This window comes from Mobula hypostoma, chromosome X2, assembly GCF_963921235.1.
Source record: "Mobula hypostoma chromosome X2, sMobHyp1.1, whole genome shotgun sequence".
NCBI lineage: Eukaryota > Metazoa > Chordata > Chondrichthyes > Myliobatiformes > Myliobatidae > Mobula > Mobula hypostoma.
Genome location: NC_086129.1, coordinates 40,658,544 through 40,676,314, shown reverse-complemented (window position 1 = coordinate 40,676,314; position 17,771 = coordinate 40,658,544). Strand labels below are relative to the sequence as shown.

General features: G+C 43.0%; 1 protein-coding gene across 12 annotated transcripts in view; it reads right to left on the bottom strand.

Moving 5' to 3' along the window:
- LOC134340769 (pleckstrin homology-like domain family B member 1) overlaps window positions 1-9,803 on the bottom strand; it is a 412,363-nt gene extending 402,560 nt beyond the window's left edge. For 4 of the 12 annotated variants that reach the window (XM_063038263.1, XM_063038260.1, XM_063038257.1 and 1 more), the window contains exon 1: window positions 9,154-9,793. In XM_063038263.1, the coding sequence (XP_062894333.1) occupies window positions 9,154-9,309 (156 nt within the window). In that variant the 5' untranslated portion in view covers window positions 9,310-9,793. Of the gene's footprint in view, window positions 1-9,153 lie in introns of all 12 variants that reach the window. The other 8 variants (XM_063038256.1, XM_063038258.1, XM_063038261.1 and 5 more) reach the window with 6 other exon arrangements.
- Window positions 9,804-17,771: the final 7,968 nt, after the last annotated feature.

Below are 17,771 nucleotides of genomic sequence, written 5' to 3'. Positions count from 1 at the left end.
ATTATTTAAATGGGGAGAGAATTCAAAGTTCTGAGATGCAACGGGACTTGGGAGTCCTCGTGCAGGATACCCTTAAGGTTAACCTCCAGGTTGATTCGGTGGTGAAGAAGGCGAATGCAATGTTGGCATTCATTTCTAGAGGAATAGAGTATAGGAGCAGGGCTGTGATGTTGAGGCTCTATAAGGCGCTGATAAGACCTCACTTGGAGTACTGTGGGCAGTTTTGGTCTCCTTATTGAAGAAAGGATGTGCTGACGTTGGAGGGGGTACAGAGAAGATTCACTAGAATGATTCCGGGAATGGGGGGGTTAACATATGAGGAACGTTTGTCCGCTCTTGGACTGTATTCCTTGGAGTTTAGAAGAATGAGGGGGAACCTCATAGAAACATTTCGAATGTTGAAAGGCATGGACAGAGTGGATGTGGCAAATTCGTTTCCATGGTGGGGGAGTCTAGTACGAGAGGGCATGACTGAATGATTGAAGGGCGCTCATTCAGAACAGAGATGCGAAGAAATTTTTTTAGCCAGAGGGTGGTGAATCTATGGAATTTGTTGCCACGGGCAGCAGTGGAGGCCAAGTCATTGGGTGTATCCAAGGCAGAGATTGATAGGTATCTGAGTAGCCAGGGCATCAAAGGTTATGGTGAGAAGGCGGGGGAGTGGGACTAAATGGGAGAATGGATCAACTCATGATAAAATGGCGGAGCAGACTCGATGGGCCGAATGGCCGACTTCTCCTTTGTCTTATGGTCTTATGTTAAATACACCTAGTTATGTTTTGCCTCAAATTAATGAATAACGCATGCTAGAAAATCATTTGTGCTTAACCAAGGATGCCAATTAGTAATCAAAGAATTCAGTTTAGTTGCAATTTATTTCAATCAATGCATCTTTTGAATCTATTAAAAGGACACAAAGAATCTTTAAACATAAAACGTATGATGCATTGAATGGTGGTAAATAAGTGTAATAAAAAAGAAAATTATAATGCAAACAGTCGATATATCAACGTGAAACTTGATGCTGTTTTGTTGCTTGAAAGCTTCTCAATATTGGGTGTCAGACTTGTTGATGCCAAGAGCAAGACATTATCCAGATGGGCATTAGTCAATCTTGTTCTCAAATGGTTCTTGATGTGTTTCATTTTTGAAAATAATTGCTCACACAGATAAGTGCTGCCAAACAATGATGCCATCTTTTTTGCATGGTCCACTAAGTTAGGATACTTCCCCCTAAACAACTTTTACCATCTGCTGACATTTCTTCAACTCGCCGTGTGATCGTTCTTGCTGATGGGCTGATAGATGCAAATAAAGATTTCTTTTCAGGACAAACAATATCCACCACTGCCAGTAAGCATTCTTTGATAAACTCTCCATCTGTAAAAGACTTCATCTTTTCTGCAATACGTTTTGAGTCTTCGTAGCTGGCACTGGTATTTCCTTCATTTTCACTGCTTTACTTGGCAAAAAATGACGCTTGTTTTCCAAAACTAGCCTTCATTCACTCAACTTCATCTTTCCTTGCTTGCCCAGTAAACTTGCTAAAATTTCCACTATGGCGGGTCTTGTAACATTGCCTGATATTTGCCATCTTCTTCACAGCAACATTTTCTAGGCAAATGAGACAAACTGGTTTCCCAGCTTGCTAGATGAAGTAGTAATCTCGTGTCCAAGTGTCTTGGAAATTTCGGAACTCTCCTGCGTTTTGCATTCATTGCCATTGGAATTTTTTCCTTCGATTTTATTTCCAAACGCGAGTTATTCAACAAGTATCGTAGCACATGTAACTATCTGGATATTTAACGTGGATTTCTTGTTAAAACACAGTGACGCTGCTTCTGTTTACAAATTTGAATGATCCCATCTGAAAACCTGCGCATGTACGGAGAGCATCTGATACATATTAATAAGGTAGTCTGCCTTCCCGTCAGTCGTATGTACTAGTGTTTGGTTTGGAACAAAACAGAACTTGGGGCCAGTGTAACGAGACGCCACGCATGTTCATCAGTGTGGTCGCGTGAAACACTCAGAATAAGGAAAAATCACTTGCGGCCCGGATAAGCATAGTATCCCAATATTTGCTTGCCTACCCCTGATATAAAGCAACAGCTGGAAGACATTACTACATTAGCTAGAGTGTGTTGAATAGCTGATTTCCTGTCTCACTTATTAAGAAATTACCTCAGACCAAATGAATAAGAAATGCATGAATGAAGAGCTTCTGCAGACGCTAGAAATCTTAAGCAGCGCAAACAAAATGCGGGAGGAACTCGGCAAGTCAGGCAGCATCTATGGAGTGGAATAAACATTCAGCGTTTCAGGCCGAGACGCTTCATCAGCACAAAAGGTTGATTGTTTATTCCCCTCCATGGAGGCTGCTTGACTTGCTGTGTTCCTCCTGCATTTTGTGTGTGTTAAATAAGAAATTCACCCTCTTTCTCCACATAGAGGTCTTCCCCAGGTTACACACACAAATGAGCAGTTGGGAGACCAAGGGAATGCGTTTGTTTATTTATTTATTTATTTATTTTATTTAGCGATAAAGTGCAGAATAGACCCATGCCGTCAGCAACCTCTGATTTAACCCTAGCCTTGTTGATGGGACTGTAAACATCTTCTATTGCCTGGAAACTTCATTCGCAACTGCAATTCTGACTTGTGAACTGCTCGGTTTATGAACGGTTCCCAGGAACAGAACCCTGACATAACCTGAGGATAACCTGCATTCCTCTTAAGATGAAAAATGGATGGACTACTTCCAATATCTCAACCAGCAATATACATCCCAGATCCACCACTTCTGAAACACGGCTAACAATGGGATAATGTTTCCATAATTACCTGTCAACCTTAGGCACTGGCTGAAGGGACCAAAGTGCAAGAGGGAGTTGTATAACTATCCATCAGTGGCTCCTGCTCCAAATTCCAAAGCTTATAATCACTTAGAAGTGTTTATTACCTTTGAATCCCATGTAATCAGGTCGATTCACTCTCCCAAGACATGCATTGGCTGCAAAGTGAATGGAATGCCTGCCGCAGGCTCCTGTCATCAGTTCATTGAGTTCACTTACACTCTGATTTGGATTTAAGATGATTTTAAAACAGAGGCATAGCAACATTACAAAGACAATTACATTTCAAGAAGATTCACGGGCTGCAAGGTACTTTGGGATGTTATGAGGTTGTGAAAATGCAAATCTTACGAACTCTATTTCCCAGCTGTTATAAATAATGCTGAAGGTGTGATTTCACACTTTGTGTGCTAAAAGCCACATTTTTGTCATCATATAACAATGAAAATGGTGGGCGCCGTATGTGATAAACTTAGCCTGCGTAGATCCTGCACGTTGTGGAGTTTCAAGAGGGAACGACTTACAGCGAATAATATTTGATTTCAGATGCAATAGTTTAATCTTTCATTGAATAAAAAATACAGACAATTCAAAAGGTTAAAGAGAAAGAGAAAAGGTTAGCTTTGTGTGTCACATGTATATCAGAACATACAGGTAAATTTGTTGTTTGCATAAATGACCAACACAGTCCAAGGATTGTGCTGGGGGCTGCCCATACGTGACGCCATGTTTCCTGCGCCAACATATCACAGCACAATTTAATCCGTACATCTTTGGACATGGGAAGGAACCGGAGCACCCTGAGGAAAACAGTGCAGAACCTCTTCTGCACCCTCTCTATTGCTGCCACATCCATGCCGTAGTTTAACAACCAGAACTATACAGAATAGTGCAATCTAACCAATGTAACTGTAACCGCGGACGGCGAGTGAGAGTTCAGCAACGACTGCCTTCCTTTTGATCACTGCCGAGAAGTCTGTGAGCGGCCTACTTCTGCGTGCCTCACTGTGGCACATGGGGAGGTTTCGCTGCCTCATGTGGTGTCCCTCCCTTTCGATGAATGTCAGTGATATCAGATGATGGTATCGCAGTCTGTGTTCATGGATTGGACTATTGCATTTATGTACTGTGGACTTTTTCAGACATGGTTTTTATATTCTGTGTTTTTTTTTATTGCCCATTCCTTTTTCATTTTGTTGTGCAAGGGGAAAATGTTTGGAGGTTGACGTTCTGTTAGTTTTTTTGTGTGGGGAAGGGTTGTTTTTGGGGGTTGACGTTCCTGTTCCATTTTGTGTGGGGGGGGGACGGGGATTTTGGGGGTTGATAATGGTGATGCCGTTCATTTTTTGTGCAGGGTGGGGAATGGGTTTGATGTTTCTCTCTGAATAACTTTCATGTCCTTTCATTGTTTCGTGGCTATCTGGAAAAGAAGAATCTCTGAGTTGTATATGGATACATGCTTTGATAATAATTGAATCTTTGAGCCTTTGAATTTGTAAAGAAGGAGCATAACATTGGGCTCACTCCACATGCGCGGGGTGGTGGTGGGGGGGGATATAGATGGTGGATTTCCTTGTCCATCTTTAATACAGACTGATAGCCTGATAGTGAATAAACTGCCTGTAGTTACATAGTGCCTTTCATGATCTAAGGACATTACACAGCGTGTTACCGTCAAAGTTGTACTCCTGTAGTGCAGTTACTGTACTGAAGTGTCATGAGCACTACTGGCCCTTTGTGTTAGGCTTCTAGGTTTCCCGAGCACCTATATTTACTAATTGTTACCTTAACTAGGGCCGTTAAGCCTGGTGCTTTCTGTTTAGTCTTGTCAAGTTAATTGTGAGTGGCATGGGTTTCCTGCATTCTATGATTACTTAAGGGGTCTCTCATTTAGCACAGGAGTGGAGTCCTTGTGTGGAGAATGACTTGTCTCGTGGTGTCGCTCAATCGTGCCACTGATGCTCTGTTGGTATTCATATGTTTAACCTCTCGTTTCCATCTCTACACTGGGGGAGTCTGCCGTTCCTCAGCTCCTGGGTTGAGTCATTGCCGATGCTCACTGTGAAAGAGTCTGGCGTTCCTCCGCACTTGGGTGCAAGTCCTGCCAGCGACCACCGTAACATGAAGGGAGGCTTGTCACCCACTTTGTGTGGAGCAAGACCTCACAAATAGCAACATCTTAATAATCAGATGTTTTGTCTTGGCTGTGCCGGTTAAAATGTAAATTTGGCAGAAGGTTAGAAGTTTCCTGCTCTTCTTCAAAATTAGGTCTGCTTGAGGGGGCATTCTAATACCTCACCCGAACAAAGTCATTTACATTAGGGATTGCTAATCCTATCAGGATCCAGAAAGAGCCGTGAGCCTAAGAAGCACCAGGTGTTTCGATGGTGCCATTTGGAGTCCAGCTATCAATTCCGAAAGCGGCAATTACTCCAACTTGAGCTGGTGCTTTTGAGAATTACCTCTTTTGATGCAGGTGCTGTGATAGTACCTGCAGCAAAGACGCACAACGCTGTCACTGTGTTCAGTTCCACATTTTAAACACAGGAGTGAACTAGATTGTTGGTAGATTTCAGAGCTTTGTAAAGAAGTAACAGATGGGGCACAAGAACTAGATAGTGACATAGGTGATCCTACTGAACTGTAGAGTGGAGAATGAAGATCTGATTTACCACACAGTGTGTTTCTGGATGTGTAATTGTACATGTACAACCTCAGAATAGAAGGACGTCCCTTTAGACACCCACAGAGATGAGGTGGAATTTCTTCAGCCAGGGGGAGGTGAAGCTGTGGAATTCATTGCCACAGATGGCTGTGAAGGCCAAGTCATTGGGTACATTAAAAGCAGAGGTTGATAAGTTCTTGACTAGTAAGGGTATTGAAGGCTAAGGGGAGAAGGCAGGAGAATGGATTGGAAAGGGAAAGTAAATCAGCCATGATGGAATGATGGAGCAGACTCAATGGGTCAAAAGACCTAATTCTGCTCCTTTATCTTATGGTTTTATTAGAAAGAAGGGAAGCATAGTTTGCCCATTATTTACCAGCTCAAAGGGAATGCAGTAGTGAACTAGTAATCAAGAGGCCTCCTAGCCAAGCAATTTGGCATCACAAATACAAATCACAGCACATTTATTTTCAAATGTAATGTATTTAAATTTAGTGAATTTAATTCTAACTAATTAATAAACCTTGAATTAAAAAGCTAACAAAACTAACAGACTGTTGTAAAAAGAAATGAATCTGATTCATCCGCCTTCTTCAGTGGAAGGAAACATGCCATCCTTTCCTCCTTCACATGACCTGAGCTACAGTAACATGGTTGATTCTTAACTGATATCTGAAGTGGCTGTGCATTCAGAAATACACTATGGGAGTAATTCGCTCTTGGACTGCTGTGGTTCAAGGAGACAGCTCACACCATCTGCTCAATGGGAATCAAGGCCAGAACTTGGCAAACCACATCCACATTCCATTAATGAAAATTAAAAGAAACTCAGAAATTGTTCAATCAAATATCTGCCCTCTGAGCTGTTCATAAAATCTTTCTCAAATAGTGGAAGGGAATTTCTCCCCAATATCCTAGGTTAATATTTATTTTTCAGTGAACCTCACTAAAAATTAATTATCTAGCTCTGTACCATGCCACTTATGGGCATAAATTAGCTGTATTCTTCTATATAGTATTTCAATGGTTACCTTTTACTTTGGGGCACAACAAACTCCAGATAAATGCAAGGTTCTTTCTTTGGGGTGTGCAGGGAAAATGGGCCAAATGGACACTGCCTGATCATTTTCTATTGCTCTGTGATCAGAACAAGATGCCAACCTGTGCCTGCAAGAAACTCTTGGCAAATTGAATCACTGACTTCAGAGGAGGCAAGGAAAAAGATAAATTTGAGAAGTAGTTTATGGAGAACAAATTTTCCTACCAACTAGTATTCCCCCACCCCATTGAAAGGAAACTTCTCACAAATTTCGAACCTTCAGAAGTCTGACAGAAATTCCACAGATACATAAGAAATTCCAGTGTAAGTTTACCTTTGATCAAACATTCCCCATCTTAAACCTCCTTCCAGACGTTGAGCCCTCAAGCATAGTGAAGTACTGACAGTCTTCACGGAGATACAAGCCACATTCTAACAGCTGGTTGTCACACATCCACTTGACAGTCCCCTTACACAGGAAGGCACATTCTAACTTTCAGATATTGTGCTGTTTTCCAGCTCTGATTGGATGATTTATTCTGACACTTCAACCTGCAGTGTCAAGTATCTTCCATAATGTTTACATCCATACAGTTCAGTGACAGTTTGTAAATACCAACCATGGCTTGGTGGGTTGCCTCTTACGTCTAGGTCTATGATTTCAGATGCAGACCCCAGTTCAAAGATCTGTTGTCTTACTCAGAGTTAATATACACAGAGCAGAACCAAGAAAGGCTGCATGTCTCAGAAGGGTCACAGCCCGAAACATTGACTACTCCATAGGTATTCTTTGACCTTCTGAGTTTTGTGTGGGCTGCTCTAGATTTCCAGCATCTGCAGAATCCCTTGTGTTTATGGTTTACACCCCAGATCTACACTCTCTTAGATGAGGGTTGAACCAAGGTACTGTCTACACTATGAAATGAATATGAGCAATCTCATGGCACTCTAAAGCAGTTTTATTTCTTAATCAGCATCACTTATTTTCTTGAGGTTTGTGAGGACTTGTTATACTCAACTGTCTGACACCAACCACACACCACAACATGGATTGTGCTTTAGTTTTTCATCATCATCAACAACAATTTGGTTTTATATAAAGTTTAAAATTAGTAAATAGTCTCAAGATGCTTCAATGGAGCCCTCATCAAACAAAGTATGACCTGGAGCTGAATAAAGGGAAATAAGAACAGTAACCGAAAGTTTAGACAAAAGAGTAGGTTTTAAGCTGAATCTGAAAGGAAGAAAGAGAGGCTGAGGGATGAAGAAGCTTAAGGAAAGAATTCTGGAGCTTAGAACCCCTGAAGCACTCACATCTCTTACTGTGGGATTTCTAAATTCAGATTGTGCAGGAGAAACAAGTCAGGGAGTGCAGCAATATTCAGACAATTAGAGAAATAGAGTGGGGTGAATTTGTTTGGGTCTAGACTCAAAAACAAGGGCATTTAAAGCAACAATGCAAATTTCCATCCTTGAAGAACAGTTCATTTTCTTACCTTGATCCAATAGATTTAATGATTATTATTACAGAAACCTATGTGCATTTCTGGATGCTCAGCTATAAGAAAGTGTGCAGGAAGGCTCTGGTTGAGCAGTGATCCCATAGCGGCATATAAATTCAGATCAGGTTACAGATCTCTTGCCCTGCTTACCGGAGACTAAAACTAGAGGACCTAACTCTTCCACACAGAGGGTGGTAGGTATATGAAACTAGCTGCCAGAGGAAGCCTTAGAGGTGGGTACAACTTCAATGTTTAAAAGACATTTGGACAGGTACATGGATAGAAAAGACTTCGTGGGATATGGACCAAATGCAGGCAAATCAGATGAACTCAGCTAGTCATCTTTGTTCACATAGATGAGTTGAATCAGAGGGCCTGTTTCCATAATGACTCAGACTTATTTTTTCTCTATTCCTGATTCATTTAATTATTTGAATTTAAATTTTCTAGCTGCTGTGGTGAAATTCAAATCTGTGCTTCTAGTTCAAAGATCCAGGCTTTTGGATGTTTGTCCAGTAACAGATTCACTATACTCTTGTCCCTGTTGCATTTTCTAATACTATAAGGAGACAGTAGGGAGATGAGCAAAGGATTGATCCAGGCTTACAGGATTCCAGGAGTAACGGCATGCAAGTGAAGTTACTGGAGTGAAACAAATTAAACAAAAAAGCAGTGCAACCCAGCTGAACAACCAGTGATTTTTGCAACAACTTTATAATTCCTTTACCTGATAACAATATTTTTAAAGAACCGAGTTTAAATTCTTATCGTATAGTCATAGCATTCGTACTCGCAAGTTCTGCCTTATTATCCAGTGGCGTAATATTGCACCATTAACTAAAACAAAGCTCAGATTAAAACAGTAGCAATCGGTTTACCAAAGATTTCCCACATTTCCAGAGGACTCCGTAGGAACGGGAACATTTCACAAGCACAGTGAAAACCAAACTACTTGCTCAGCAGATGGATTAAACAGAACTTGGAGCCCAGAAGCTGTCCGTCTGGCCCTGCCAATTTGCGCTGTAATTTTTTTGTTCCATTGAAGCCTCCTCCCACATTACCCCACCTCACTCACAGAAATGGAGGGCTTACCTTAAAGCGCACTTTTTTTGCCACTCTCTTGTTGTCCACCACCAGCAAGGCAGAGGTTTGTTCATCGTGGCTGTACTGTGCCCTGCTCTCGAGCAGCTGGCAGACCTGAGAGCTGGAGTCCTCCTGCACCCCCTGGCCTTCCTTCTTCTCCTTCATGTTTCTCCTTCAATCCCTTGGCTTTTGGAACAGGTCAGGAAGCACCTGCACCACCAATTGCCACGCCGAACGTCTCAGGAAAGCGACCCTTGAATCGAAGTAAATCTGTTGTCCGGAAGCATTCCTTCTTTCCTGATTTCTCTCTCGCACAGCAGGTGATTTTTCGCGTGCTGCATCAGTCAGGGCAGCACAGGCTTGTCAGGGAGAAGAGGCACAAGGATAAAGCACTTGGAACTCTCGAATGCCGTTCCTCCCCCGCCCTCAAGGCGAGATCATTCTCTGTTAAAAACCGGCAGAGCACTTAAAATGGAAATCGTCCTCCCCTTTTTATGTAGCGAGGAAGCGAGACAATGAGCAAGCTCTGTGGACTCCCACCTACACTCCCCCGAAATATAAACACACACTGCCTGCCTGAATGGAGGTCAACAAAGAAGCAAGTGTCCTTTCACTCACCAGGGCAGTTCAGAATAACAGTTAACATTTTCCGGAACCTGCCAACTTTTCCGTTAACCTTTCGCGACTTTCTCTCTGCTGCAACTGCTTATCGATAGGTCCACTTTTACTGAGTTCCAAGCGGCCAACACAGTAACAAATCTGTGCAAGAGCAGGCTCTGATGAACAGTTGTAATTGATAATTGGTCTATTATCGGCACATGTACTGAGATACAGAGGGAAAAGTTTGCTGGTGTGACGCCCAAACAAATCATTCCGTACATAAGTACATCAAGGTAGCATGAAAAAAAACTGCAGAATGCAGTGTTCTGGCTGGTTACAAGTGAAGTGCTAGGGCTGTGACAAGTTATAGTGAGAGATCAAGAGGTCAAGATTATCATATAGCGAGTTTGTTCAGGTATCTTCCAACAGAAGCAGTTGTTGAGCCTGGTGGTACATGGCCTCATGCCTTTGAAACTTCTGCCTGATGCAGAGTGAGAAGAAAGAACAGCTGGGATTGGAGGAGTAACAAGAATGACAACTCAAGTTATCTTAATTAGAGGATAAATACTGGCCAGAGAGAATAACCACCCCTACCCTTCCCTGTCATGTTGATTTCTAATCATGGAAAATAGAATCAAAGCAATGGTCACGAGAGAGAAGGAGGCTATTTGACCCATTATAACCAACATAGCTCTCGATCAGAGAGCTTCACTAATTCCACCCTCTGGCCCCTTCTTGTCCAGCTGAGAGAACAGGTCAGTTTTCCATTCATCTGACTGCACTGCACTCCATCTGCATGAGAATCCTTGCACATGGTGATCTCCCTGCCTTGCTCTACAGTCACCCACATCACACTCAGTGACAACCCGCTGGGCTGCTAAGTTCCACAGAGGACCTCCTCTGCCCAGGTTCACTTAGACCTCACTGTTGGTAAGTTATTGAACTACCTGGGGTTTCCCTGGTATTACTTAGCAGACCTTCATTGCCTCCAGTTCCTAAATGTTAATGCAACTATACTAGACATGGATTCCTGTGGCATGGTCACTGTGTAGTTATTACATGGAATGATCATTCTGTTGTTAACATCTTAACTACATTCTACAGAGGCGTGGTTGAGAGTGTGCTGACCTTTTGCATCACAACCTGGTACTCCAGCTGCAGTGCTGTCTTGCAGAGGGTGGTTAGGGGAGCAGAGAAGGTTATTGGGGTCTCCCTACCTTCTGTCCAAGACCTCTTTCAGAGTCGATGCCTCCAGAAGACACAGTACATCATTAAAGACCCCTCACACCCTCTGCATGAACTGTTTGTTCTTCTGCCATCAGGCAAACGTTACAGGAGCATCAAAACTAAGGTGCAAGGCTACTAAACAGCTTCCTCCCACAGGCAGTCAGACTGCTAAATAGCTGCTCTACCTGACTCTGCTTTGGACACTTCTAACTTGCACTGGACACTTATAACTGATTTTAACTGACATGTGGCTGTTGTGTTTTACTATTAATTGTTATGTTTATTATTTAGTGTTGCATTTGTTATGTTATGATTGCACTGCCCCTGAGAAACGCTGGCTCATTCTTCCCTGCAGAGCTGATGTATGGTTAGAATGACAATAAAGTTTTTTGAAATTTGAATCTTGTTTCTCTCCACACCTTGTGACACTTCAGGTGGCAACTTTGCTGTTTCTTTAGTGTTAGTTTGTTTTTTATGAGGCTGAGTTGCTAGCTCGATGGCGAACCCAGCACGGATGGAAACTGTGCGAGAAACCGGCCGGATTCGAACCCAGGACCACTCGCCTTGAATTCCGGTGCGGATGCCACTACAGCACCAGCCAGCCAATGATCATTCTAACTTACAGTTCATTTATGCTCAACCCATCGGCCTCAGAGCGACCCAGGGAATGACTTTGCAACTTTGAATCAACAATTCAGCCCAATGTGCCCAGTCACAAACAAGAGAAATTCTGCAGATGCTGAAAATCCAGAGCAACACACACAAAATGCTGGAGGAGCTCAGCAGGTCAGGCAGCATCTATGGAAAAGTGTACAGCCGACAGTTCAGGTCTCAGACCAAAATGTCGACTGTACCCTTTTCCATAGACGCTGCTGGCCTGCTGAACTCCTCCAGCATTCTGTGTGTGTCACCAATATGCCCATGCTGGATCTTTGGAAGAACCATCTAATTAATCTCACTCCTCTGCTTTTTCCACACAGCCGTAACATTTTTTCTTTCTGATGATCAAACCGAATTCACTTTGGAATTTACTGCTGTCTGCTTCCAACACTCTGTCAGACAGATCAGACCATAAATCAAAAGTAGAGAAAAAAAATCTCTTCTTGTTGCCTTCAGTTCTTTTGTCAATTAATCTGTGTTTTTTACTTACCAAGCCCTCCTGTCAGTGGAAGTATTTCATCTTTACTTTTAAAACTATTCGAGTAAGTTCCAAAGGTGCAAGCAGAACAAGGAACGGTGACTGCACCAAACATATTTTACCAACTTGTCTGAAGGGTGAAATCAACCAGCAGCTGAATTTAATTTCCAATTCTCTTACCAACTATCTTCTTATATCTTGTCTGGCAGAAAGAAAATCTGGTCCACCTCCCCCCCACCACCACCTACCTTCTTATTCTAGCTTCTTCCCTCTTCCATTTCAGTCTTAATGAAGGGTTTTGATCCAAAATGTTGACTGTTTATTCATTTCCATAGATGCTGCCTGACCTGCTGAGTTCCGCTAGCATTTGGTGTGTTGCTCTGGATTTCCAGCATCTGCAGACTATCAGTTAGCAACATCCCAGAAACTGTAAATGGTGAGATTAACTCTTTTAGTGATACAAACCAACAGCCATCTTCATCCAAACTTTAAACAGTTCCCACAGTGTCCTAAGATTACAAGTTGCTGAGATCACGGTGTTCCACAGAATTTAGCAAAACAATTATTCTTATGTTTTGGACAATATTTTTATGCAGAGATGAAGTCCTTGGGAATTATCTCCCTATTGCTCATTGTGTCTAGTACAGTGTTAGCATCCCTATCTGCTGATGTCTAGCAAAGTTATTTTTTTATTAAAGAAAATCAAACAAAAATAAGTGCCTCAGCTGGCTGTCCTTTTCCTCCTTATGTGACAGTAAGTCACATCAAATTGCAGTTCTATGAGTGCTGCCATTCTCAACACCCACACATACAGGTTGTGTACAGATAACAGATGGTCCACACAATCTGGGTATTCAGTGAAAAGGTTCAAAAGCCTAACTGGTAGACACAGGAACAGGGAGGCCTCTCCCTAAGATATGAGACATAGAAGCAGAATAAGCCCATTCAACCCACTGAGTCTGCTTTGCCATTCAATCATGGCTGATCCCTCCCCAAATCTGAGAGCCCGGGGTCGAGGACAGGGTGCCCATCTGTATGTGTGAGTGGGCAGGAAAAGGGCTTGTTTCGCCATTGTTGACTTGTTCTGCTCTGTTGTTGTTGCTACTCGTGCTGTTCTGCTAAACATCGTAGGCATGCTATGGTGTCTCTGAAATGTGTGATGACACTTACAGACTGCCCCTTATAGCACATCTTGGACGTGTTGCTTGTTAACATAAACAACACATCTCACTGCATGTTTCGATGTACATGTGATAAATAAATCTGAATAAATTAATAATAAATAGCCCATCAATTAATTACGTTAATTTATTTTGTGTCCTTGCTTCACATGTCTGGGTAATCTTACTTGACATGAATTTACTACTCTTGGAACTAATGCTTTCAATTGAGCTTAGAAAGGATTCTTGGAGTTTTTATTTCTGTCCTTTGTCGTGAAGGATTTTTACCCTCCTTAAGCATTCAAGCAAATGGGAGTCAATGTCCGACCGGTCTAACCAACAGGTGCCTTCCATTCCCACCATTTGTTCCCCTCAGATGATATCCAATATGCATTTTTCACAGAGACTGCAAAGACAGAAGGCTCAGTGCATTGATATTTTGCTTCCGTCACATAATACCAGCTCTTCCCATTCAGTCAGCTACGTTACCACGACAGCTGTCAGCACTTCACACTTGGAAGGATGGAGTACCAGAAGCGTATCCATTACAGTGGTGCTTCAGCCCAAACTCAGTTCCTGATGGCGTCAGCCTTTGAAATTTGGTCAGGCCGTTGACTTACTGATCAATATTGAAGTCTGACACCAGATTACCAGTTTAAGAGGTCCCACAAAGATTGAACAAGGGGGGAAGAGAGAGCCTTAAAACAACTCCAAATCCCCCATCTCCTCCCCAAAGCTGTTGGGTTACAAGTCCAGTAGCACAGCTGCTCTTTGGTAACTCACCCACCAAGTTGCTCATCCTATGGCACGTATAGAACTCACTGCTGGGATCTAAACCTTTGGCTCATTACCAGTCAGAGAAAAGTTGAACAACCGAAGGATGTAAACCACTAAAAGCAATGTTAACGTTAGATTTTTTTTTGCAAGAAGATAATGCACGTGAAGCTTATAAAAATTCTCATGGGACTGGACAGACACAATGTAGGAAAGATGTTCCTGGTGGTGGGGAGGCCACATCCTAAGAGTATGGATAAAATATTTAGGAGCCTATTGAATACTGAAAGGCCTAGATCAGGGGTTCCCAACTTGAGGTCCACAGGTCCCTTGGTTAATGGTAGGAGTCCATGGCATAACAAAGATTGGGAACTCCTGGCCTAGATAGAGTGGATGTGAAGAAGATGTCTCCGATAGTGAGAGAGTCTAAGACCAGAATACAAAGACATCCCTTTACAACAGAGATGAGGAGGAATTTCTTTAGCCAGAGGGCAGTGAATCTGTGGAATTCAATGCCACAGGCAGCTGTGGTAGCCAAATCATTGGATATATTTAAAGCGGAGGTTGATGTTCCTGATTAGAAAGGGCATTAAAAGTTACAGGGAGAAGGCAGGAGAATGGTGTTGAGAGGGATAATAAATTATCCACGAGGAAATGGCGAAGCAGACTTGATGGACCAAATGGTTAATTCTGCTCCCATGTCTTATGGACTGAAATTTGGAGATTTTTTTTATTACCTGTGGTGAACCTGTAGAATTCCTTACCAGAGGCACCAAATTATTAATTATATTAAAGAAGCAGTCAGATTAAAGCGCTCAAAGTGTAAGAAAAGAAAGCAGGAAGAGAATTCTGAATTTGAATGATTATCTCTGATTATATTGAACAGCAGGGTACACAAAGGATTCCATAAGAAGCATTCCATCATCACACACAAAAGTTGCTGGTGAACGCAGCAGGCCAAGCAGCATCTCTAGGAAGAGGTACAGTCGATGTTTTGGGCCAAGACCCTTCATCAGGACTAACTGAAAGAAGAGCTAGTAAGAGATTTGAAAGTGGGAGGGGGAGGGGGAGATCCAAAATGATAGGAGAAGACAGGAGGGGGAGGGATGGAGCCAAGAGCTGGACAGGTGATTGGCAAAAGGGATATGAGAGGATCATGGGACAGGAGGCCTAGGGAGAAAGACAAGTGGGGGGGAACCCAGAGGATGGGCAAGGGGTATAGTGAGAGGGACAGAAAGAGAAGAGAGAGAGAGAGAGAGAGAGAGAGAGAGAGCGAGAGAGAGAGAGAGAGAGAGAGAGAGAGAGAGAGAGAGAGAAATAGATAAATAAATAAATAACGGATGGGGTACAAGGGGGGGCCTTAGCGGAAGTTAGAGAAGTCAATGTTCATGCCATCAGGTTGGAGGCTACCCAGACGGAATATAAGGTGTTGTTCCTCCAACCTGAGTGTGGCTTCATCTTTACAGTAGAGGAGGCCGTGGATAGACATGTCAGAATGGGAATGGGATGTGGAATGAAAATGTGTGGCCACTGGGAGATCCTACTTTCTCTGGCAGACAGAGCGTAGGTGTTCAGCAAAGCAGTCTCCCAGCCTGCATCGGGTCTCGCCAATATATACAGTGGCACGCAAAAGTTTGGGCACCCCTGGTCAAAATTTCTGTTACTGTGAATAGCTAAGTGAGTAAAAAATGAACTGATTTCCAAAAAGCATAAGGTTAAAGATAACACACTTCTTTAATATATTAAGCAAGAATTTGCATCTTTTACAGTTTCAAAATAACAAAAAAGGAAAAGGGCCCGAAGCAAAAGTTTGGGCACCCTGCATGGTCAGTACTTAGTAACACCCCCTTTGGCAAGTATCACAGCCTGTAAACGCTTTCTGTAGCCAGCTAAGAGTCTTTCAATTCTTGTTTGGGGGATTTTCGCCCATTCTTCCTCGCAAAAGGCTTCTAGTTCTGTGAGATTCTTGGGTCGTCTTGCATGCACTGCTCTTTTGAGGTCTATCCACAGATTTTCGATGATGTTTAGGTCAGGGGACTGTGAGGGCCATGGCAAAACCTTCAGCCTGCGCCTCTTGAGGTAGTCCATTGTGGATTTTGAGGTGTGTTTAGGATCACTGTCTGTAAAAAAGCCGAAGATGAAAAGAGGATGGCTTCTCCAACAGGATAATGATCCTAAACCCACCTCAAAATCCACAATGGACTACCTCAAGAGGCGCAAGCTGAAGGTTTTGCCATGGCCCTCACAGTCCCCGACCTAAACATCATTGAGAATCTGTGGATAGACCTCACAAGAGCAGTGCATGCAAGACGGCCCAAGAATCTCACAGAACTAGAAGCCTTTCGCGAGGAAGAATGGGCGGAAATCTCCCAAACAAGAATTGAAAGACTCTTAGCTGGCTATAGAAAGCGTTTACAAGCTGTGATACTTGCCAAAGGGGGTACTGCCATGCAGGGTGCCCAAACTTTTGCTTCGGGCTCTTTTCCTTTTTTGTTATTTTGAAACTTTAAAAGATGGAAATAAAAAAGTTTTCTTGCTCAAAATATTAAAGAAATGTGTCATCTTTAACCTTATGCCTTTTGGAAATCAGTTCATCTTTTACTCGTTTAGCTATTCACAGTAACAGAAATTTTGACCAGGGGTGCCCAAACTTTTGCACACCACCGTAGAAGGCCGCACCGGGAGCACCAGACGCAGTATATCACCCCAACTGACTCACAGGTGAAGTGTCGCCTCACCTGGAAGGACTGTCTGGGGCCCTGAATAGTGGTGAGGGAGGAAGTGTAAGGGCATGTGTAGCACTTGTTCCGCTTACAAGGATAAGTGCTGGGAGGGAGATCGGTGAGGAGGGATGGGGGGGACGAGGGAGTTGCGTAGGGAGCGAGCCCTGCGGAAAGCAGAAGAGGGGGGAGGGAAAGATGTGCTTAGTGGTGGGATCCCGTTGGAGGTGGCGGAAGTTATGGAGAATAGTATGTTGGACCCGGAGGCTGGTGGGGTGGTAGGTGAGGACAAGGGGAACCCTGTTCCTAGTCGGGTGGCGGGATGATGGGGTGAGAGCAGATGTGCATGAAATGGGGGAGATGCGTTCCATGTAGGATTTGATGAGGAAGATGCGTGTGGAAAAGCTCCCCCACACTCAGCCCTTTTATGTGCTCCAGTGGAAGAGAACATTTGCATCCAATGATAGCTCCGAATCAGTTGCCGAGTTACGGATTACTGCACAAGCACAATTGGACTCTTTTACTGCTTCAAATGAAGGCAAAGGAATTAGCACTGACAGACAATGAAGGTGGAATTCATCAGATTCTGAGCAGCTGGAATACAAAGGCAACCATCACACTGAGATTTCCACAGCGGTATTAGGGATGGGTCTGATAAAGAAATAAAGGTCCAGGTTGCTATTGAAAAAGTAATTTATTGTTTCATATTTGGTCTCCCTATATTAATATGAAAGACTTTGCAAATATTTACACAAAATGGGGTGACCCTGCATTGGCTGTGCCACAGATAGCAGGCACTGACACCCCACCCACAGTTACACAGACATTCTTCCAACTGCCCATGCTGGAAAAGGGATAACAGTGGATTTGTCAATGAAAGTAAGAGGAAGTCAGGTGTGGGAAGCAGACTGAAAGGGCTGAATGGCCCAATTCTATTCCTATGTCTTATGGTCGAAAATGGAGGGCATATTGGATTATTACTGTATCAGTGCTTGGAATAGCAGAAGA